This window comes from Helobdella robusta, assembly GCF_000326865.2.
Source record: "Helobdella robusta unplaced genomic scaffold HELROscaffold_24, whole genome shotgun sequence".
Taxonomy (NCBI): domain Eukaryota; kingdom Metazoa; phylum Annelida; class Clitellata; order Rhynchobdellida; family Glossiphoniidae; genus Helobdella; species Helobdella robusta.
The window spans coordinates 803,169-811,385 of record NW_008704261.1 but is presented as its reverse complement, the minus strand read 5'-3'; the positions used below and the strand labels follow the sequence as shown (position 1 = coordinate 811,385).

General features: G+C 31.7%; 1 protein-coding gene across 1 annotated transcript; it reads right to left on the bottom strand.

Annotated features, from left to right (window-relative positions):
• Positions 1-1,259: 1,259 nt before the first annotated feature.
• On the bottom strand, positions 1,260-5,909 carry HELRODRAFT_172597 (hypothetical protein; the record flags this gene model as incomplete). Its single annotated transcript, XM_009019262.1, has 8 exons — positions 1,260-1,387; positions 2,024-2,338; positions 3,050-3,130; positions 3,861-3,971; positions 4,270-4,385; positions 5,148-5,242; positions 5,488-5,606; positions 5,843-5,909. 8 exons carry the CDS (start codon positions 5,907-5,909, stop codon positions 1,260-1,262), a joined length of 1,032 nt encoding a protein of 343 aa, XP_009017510.1.
• Between the last annotated feature and the right edge of the window lie 2,308 nt (positions 5,910-8,217).

Below are 8,217 nucleotides of genomic sequence, written 5' to 3'. Positions count from 1 at the left end.
TTTTTTCATTTTAATAAATAATTTTCATACTTTATTAACAGATATAAAAAAACATTTTGTATATTTATACACAAATACAATATGATTGAATGTAAAAAAATTAATTTAATTGAAAAAATATCCAAAAAAATAAATTAAGGATAAAATAAATATTAAATTAAAATTCTAACATTCAAACAGACACACATAGCAGCGGAAAAATCACTTGCACACATAACAAGGTACCCTACAAACTCTAACTATTTTTACATACACAAAAACTAACTTCAGTTATGACTGACGCACACAACACACACTTACAAATACGTACGTTATCTTCATATACAAACAAAGACAACAAACATTAGCATTCTTAAAATATATACAACGATATACAAAGAAACGAATCGTTCAGCAAATATTCAAAGAAAACTGACATACAATAAATAGAAGACAAAAACACAATCCTTTAAAATAAACTCACATATTTACTAAAAAAACATACATTTAAATGAAACATACATACAAACTGAACAAATAAAACTTAAAAACAAACAAGTTCACTTGCATACTTGCACACATACGAATCAAACACACAAAAAAACAAAACAATTTCACACATATAAAAAAACTAACACCCATAGACACAAAAATTGGATACACACACTACAAACATACACACACACACACAAACGTATTGAACAAACTTACATACATACAAATACACACACAAACTAAAAAAAAGTACCTACAATGTTTTTTAAACTAAATGACCCAGTCCAAAATGTTTCAAACTAAATAAAAAACGAAATTAAATGTTCTAAATATACAAAAACCAATTTGCAACAGAAACCGAACAGTAGCAACAACAAAAAAGATACCCCTAGAAAAACACAGAACAATCCATCACCAATAACCCATTAATAACCAAACACACCAGCAAACACGCTAGAAAAGCAAGTCAAAAATGCGCAGGACCACAGGACTATTGTCCAAAACGCTTAAATACCAATCCAAACAAAACCAACCAAGAGGCCATTCATTCTCAAAGATGCGAGCCATACTCGCGCAGCAAGCACAAAAAACCAATCTACACAACATCCTGCGAACATTATTATTATATTTTTATTTATTATGATTTGGTGTTTGTAATCGCCCTTTAGGATGATCTCAAAAGTGCTTAGATTATTGCAGTGCGTTGTGTGGCATTTTATAAAAGCAATGAAATGAATGAAGGAGAAAACATTAGCTCGAGTAAGCTTGGCCAAAAAGATGGTGATTCAGCTTTTTACAAAATGAAAAGCAGGATCACGAAGGTCCATAGGCAAACCATTCCACACCGCAGGACCCCTTGCCAAAATATTCCTTCGACCGAGAGCCGAGATTGTGTCAGGTACAAACAGTAAACCTGGATTGTCGGAGCGCAATGTTTGACTCAGCAGTCACATTGTTCAAAGAGTGACTCTGTCATTCTTTAAAGAACATTTAAAGAAAACTCCTTAATACATTTAAATATCTGAAAACTAACTCTTTGATAAACCGGAAGACAGTGGAGAGCAATAAGACTTGACTTAAAGTGGTCGTATTTAAGGCCGCCTGAAACCAACCTTGCAGCCCAATTTTGAACCAACTGCAGTCTAGACACAGTTACACCAGACAGGCCGTAATATAGTCTAGTTTGAATAGATAAAGGAATTAACAAGACATTGAAGAGTATGTTTGTTTGATGAGCTTAAGCCTACGGAATTGTCCAGAGCATTCTTTCGAAACTGTCCTAGTATGAACTTTAAATGTACGCATGATCCATTCATACAACATGAGCGCCAAAAAAGCTTTACACATACAAACACACACATACATGAATATATAAAAAACGAACACACGTACATTGTACAAAATACACATATATACTTACAAAGCACACATACATACATAAAAAACACACACACATACATACAAAACACACTTGCAGAACACACTTACATGCATACAAAACACACTTACACAAATAAAAAGCAAACACACATACAAAACATTGCATTACTTTTATTGCGAGCGTGTCGAACGGCAAAAAACGTGGCCACCGCTAATAAAAGGATGAGGAGAACCACAACGACCGCAATGATGATTCCAACCTTCGAACCTCCGCTTCTACCGGTTTCATCTTTTCCCGTACTATTATTATCACCACCACCACTATTTCCACCACCACCACCACTATTTCCACCACCACCACTGTTTCCACCACCACCGCCTCCACTATCTCCACCACCTTTGTCAATATCCATTCTGTCATTTTCTTTCTTTTTGTTTCCCTTTGGGACCTTGCCCTTGATTGTCGGTGTAATTCTATTTGCCGCTGGTGTGATGTGTTGATGTGTGTTTGTATGTGTATTAATGAGTGTTAATATGTGTGTTTATATGTGTTTATATGTATTAATGTGTGTTTATATGTGTTTGTTTGTGTAAATGTATGTTTATCTGTGTTAATGTGTGTCAATGTGTGTTGTTGTGTGTTGATGTGTGTTGTTGTGTGTTGACATGTGTTGATAGGTGTTGATGGGTGTTGATGTGTGCTAGTGTGTGCTAATGGGTGTTAATACGAGATAATGATATGTGTTAATTTGTGTTAGTAAGTGTCACTGTGTGTTAATATGAATTATTGCGTCCTAATTATAATAAATGCTGTTACGTTTTATTTAGGGATGCACCGAAGTTAGGGCCGGATTTAAGCGTCTAACAACATTTTAAAATGTTATAAATAGAAAAATTTTTTTATTGAATTCAATTAATTTTATATCAATAAGTTAAAGGCTAAGCATACATGACACATAATAACAACATCACTAATTGTGAGGTGAGCTGGACAATTTCTTTATGCTATAACATGGGTTATGCATAAATTATAAGCTGATCTTTGCATACAGAATTTAGCGTACCACACAGCTTATTCATTTATTTGAATTAATTAACTATTTGCTTGGTGTTATTTTTTGATGTTCAACATGTAGATAACCGTAAATGTATTTTTTTAACGTAAGTAAAATTGTTCCTAAATCCGGCCAATAACCTAAATCCGGTGCATCAGTAGTTTTATTATGCGTTATCCAAAGCTGTTCCGTGACATTGTAAGTTATTTCTATGGAATGGTCTGTGTGTGTATGATGAATCGCGATCAGAATAGAATAAGATAGAATTAATGTTAAAACAACTTATTATCAATATTTTGTTATTAAATGTTAATTTTTGTCGTAAAATTTCACCGCATGTCTGTCACTGGAGTTAGTTTTTACCGATAGTACATATTTAGTACCACATGCCAACCATTTTCCTTTGTCTTAGTTTTAATTTGATTAAGTCTTCTAATTTAATTAATTGTATTAAGTCTCCTTTTTATCTCAAAAAACTTTTTTTACAACATCTAAAATAATTTTGGGTTTTCCACGTAAAGGTCTCTAAAAACCGTACATGGATTCCCCTTCTAAGACCTTGTTTCTCAAATCAAATTTCATCTTGTCGAAATATAAATATAAATCATAAAATATTTCCCATTGTATTCCACCTCTGACCCTTCCCTGTTCTTTTCAATATTTTAATAAATAGCAGATACCTTAATGCAGATTGACTTAGACATCAAACAATTTCCTATACTTTTGTTAATCTTTACTATTAGTCTAGTTTTGTCATCAGTTTTTTTTTACAAACTTCGCCATAGACATTCTCAAAACAACAAACCTTCTTCAACGTTCTTCGTAACTTCTGTTAACTTAACTCTGAAATTCTGCATTTGCCTAATAACGAATATATCATCAAACTTGTCCTTCTTTTATGAAAAGACAAATGACACGGCATTGAGATGAAAATTCCAAAAACAATCTAACCATCCAACGCACAGAAGACATCATCATGACCTCTGGTCTGCGAGACGTCCGAACTCCAAATCCACATCGACATGGCCAACATGTTTTCGACGCAAGTGCTGAACGCTTGCTCTGTTTGGGAGCCAATAATTAGAGCATCTTTTTAATTCCATCATAGAAACAAACATTAAAGAAAAATTGAAAGTGTATAAAATAAATTATTAAGCATAAAAAGTGACCTTAAAACTGATCTATTTAAATTAGGCTTGCAACAAAGCAAATAAAATGAGTTCGAAAATAAAAGATTTGGCGTGGGAAAACAGAACGTTGTATAATAACAATTTTTTCCAATTCATAACAACAACAATAACAACAGCAACAACAACAATAAGAATGGGAAAAATAATTATAATAATATAATAAAAGTGACCGGGTCCTGGGAACTTGCAGTCACTGTTGGCGGCCACCATTGAGGCCTCAGGCCACGATAAAAAAGATGAGGGATTTTTTGACCAATCATTACCTGCCTGAGCTTTATTTGTGCATCTGTGATGTTGTTTGCGTGTGTGTGTGTATGTATGTGCGGCAGTCTGCGTGTAAGTGTTTGTGTGTATGTGTGCATGTGTATATGAGCATGTGTATGTGGCTTCAAATGAGTTGACTGAGCTGGGGACGGACATAGGAAATGAACTCCGATCTCTTAGAAAATACTTCCATTGGCAGTGGGTGTCACACCCCAGTCCATAAAGTCCTTCTCTTGGCCTTCTCGTGGCAAAGCCGTTTAAACTATTACTGGGGCTCGTAGATTGCTTGATGTTGTGCACAAAACACATCCTGCTTGGATAAATGGCAAAAGCAATGATGCAGAGAAAATAACCTACTCAAATGCACGAAGTATCTTATCTTACAGAAGAAGCTGCGCAAAATAAAAGAGTCCTGGTGGGCCGCGAGGGCCGATAAATTACAGGTGGCCGCTAACCGTTATGATTTGAAACTGTTTCATAAAGGCCTTAAGATTTTATAATGTCCACTTTACTCGGAATGGTACGTCGTTGAATATAGATGAGCCTGGCATATTGTCCTCCCGCTGGGCAGAGGTTTCTGCGGAGTGCTAAATCAAAAGACCTTCTTTGATAACGCGGTCCTGTCTCAGCTACCGGATTGGGAACTCAATTATAATCTTGAGGTTCTCCTTAGTTGCAGGAGGTGGATAAAGCAATATTTCGGTTGTCAACTAGAAATCAGATAATTTTAGAATTAATAAAATTTAAAATTATTTTAACAATTTCATGTGTAGATAGTTCGTACTTCCAGTTGGAAACATCGGTGTCAAATTTTCCCTCGCTCGATTCGATCATCACACCTCCAAACGGCATCTTTGATTTTATATTCACTCCCAACGTCTTTTAATAAGTTAATCAACACGTGCATTGTAGAGTTAATTTTAATCAATTTTTAAACTTGGCTCAAATCAATTTGTCAAAATAGTTCAAAACGAAACAATTTTCAATATTTACTCAAGATATATGTTATCAATAATTTTGAAATATTATCAATTAGAGATACAGTTTCTTTTTTGTTCGTTTAAATTAAAATTATCAAATATTATTTTTTAATTCTTTTAAATTTATTTAATAAAATAAATGACCTTTGTCCCGCCTGGCACTTCAATACTGACGGCTTGAGATTTTGAGGTCTGCTTCACAGGTGTGTCCACACCATCTATCAGCAAACTGCAGCTCTCCTCGCACGTTATCTTCATCTCTTCTGAATGGTCAACATCAAAATTCAACGTGTCTCAAAAAATTGTATACAAATTTCGAACCGGACAAGTTAGAAACCTCGGTTCTTAAGGACAATATATAATGTTATGAAATATTAAAGAATTAAATGGAATTCTATAAATATTAAATAAATATATAAAATTTGATAAAATAATAAAAAAATTAGATGAAATTTTATATTATAATAAAGATTTGAATGAAAAACCTCAATTTTCCAACCTGTGGAGACAAGGATGAGTTGGTTGAATAAGATGAATGGTATGATCAACGAAAAGGCAGAGGACATTTGGGGTGGTGAAAGTATCAGCGGTAGGAAAAAGAAGTAAGGTGATGATAAACTGGGCGATGAAGATGAGAATGAAGAAGAAAATGACGACGATGACGATATCAAACGTTTCGTCATCGTGAATTTATCTTCCTCTTCCGATGATTCGATGAATTTTTCTTAAACTAACAAAGCATGATATTCATTAGGTGAATAAGTGATTTTGCTCATTTTTTTATTTTTGTTATCATTCAGTAAGTAAATATCTAAACGTCAGCAATGTTTATTGCTATTATTATTTTTTTAATTGTTTAAAATTATTGAATTATATATAGGAATGGATATATGGTATTGACCTTCTTCTCAAGGTCAGAAAACTTGGAAGCAAACTTTTTTAGCACCAAATTGTCAATGGGTTTTTCAGCTTTCCAATCTATATTTAGCTTCTTTCCCGTTAATTTTTGTGCCACCGACGACAAATTCTTGTAAACATTCTTTACTGCTAAAATCATTCTATGGCAGTTTTAATCAATTTTCAACTTAATAATTTAACTGAATTATGTAAAATTTTTAGAACTATTTGTTATTTGATTCATTTTGATTTTATAAATGTCATTTGTTTAAGTTTTAAAAAGGAGACACTAGGCCCAGACTAGTAAAAGAAATGAGGCTTTTTTGTATTTTTATTTTGAATTTTTGATAATTTATTTTTTTTAACTATTGTTAATTAATGTTCAAATAAACTCAAAAATTTCAATGTCGGTGTGTTCGTTCGTGTATTTTAAAAAATCGACGTTCGTACCGGCATCGAAATTTTCTTGTTTAATCAACGACAAATATAGGGTTAATTAGAATTAGATAACAAGCCATCGAATATTTTTCTTCATTTTATTTTATTAATAAAAACTGTAATGTGGTATACCATATTGATGTTACTTTAAATTTTAATATAATCAAGATATTTTTTCAGTTATTTATAATAAATATTACTATTGAATCAAATAATTGTGATATGGGATAATTTGGGATAATTTGGGATATGCTGCCTGAAAATATCTGGTCTTTGGAACGAATTGGGCAGTAAGTTAGTTTTTGAATATAATTGCTCTGTTAGTTTTATTAAAAATGCCATTAAAGTGTATAGTAAATAGTAGTAATGAGACATATAAAGACCAAAATATATCAATGCACAGATAATATGATTTTAATAATATTTTTATATCAATTGCATATTTAATGATTCACTTGACCTGTCTCCATAGATTGATAGATGCATTACAGCATTCCTCAAAAATCCCCTTTAAAGTCAGTGGATTAATGCATTGAATGGCTGGTGTAGAGGTTTTGAAAGAAAGAGATCATGCATATGTAGTAATCATTTTTATTCACAATCCTTTTGCAAGTTAAAAAAAGTCACTCTAAAAAAAGATGCCTACCCAACAGTATTTCCTAGTGTGGTATTTGAAAAGACAAAAACCAAGACTACAAAAACCGAGGTAATAAATTTAATATTTATATATAATAAACAAAAGATTGCTGAAGCAATATTGACTAGTTCAAACCAAATATTAATATACAACACAATAACATTGGCCTATAGCTTACTATCAGATATTTAACAAATAAAAATCGTTTACAGAGTTGATCCGACGAAAATCGACTCAATCTGATAAGGATTTATTTGGTCATTTTCGAATTACATTTTATAAAATGCAAATTTTGATTCTAATAGAAAATATGTTTTTTTTTATATATGTATTATGGGTCTATTATTATTAGGATGCCTTTGTTAAAATGGCTTTTTGTCATAAGAAATACAGAATACAAAAGTTTCTTTATTTTATTGGGCATATATATATGTACATATATATATATATAATATATATATATATATATATATATATATAAATATATATCGAATCCACATCGAATTTCAGTTTGAGATCAGACGATATGAACCTTCTCATAGTACCAGGTAAACGTTTGCAAATAGGATTGCGTGACAATGCTGTTGCTGGCCCGATGGTTTGGAACGCTCTGCCGGAGTTGTTAAGAAGATCTGGAAATTCCTTGAACAATTTTAAAAAAGAATTAAAAACGCATTTATTTTCTTTGGTTTAACATTTAGTATTTTTCTTTAATCGTTCACTCGTTTACTGTTTTATATATGTGAGTGCTTTTGAGAATTTTTTATTTAATTACCGCTATATAAATGGACATAAATAATATATATATATATATATATATATATATATATATATATATATATATATATATATATATATATATATATATATATATATATATATATATATATATATATATNTAT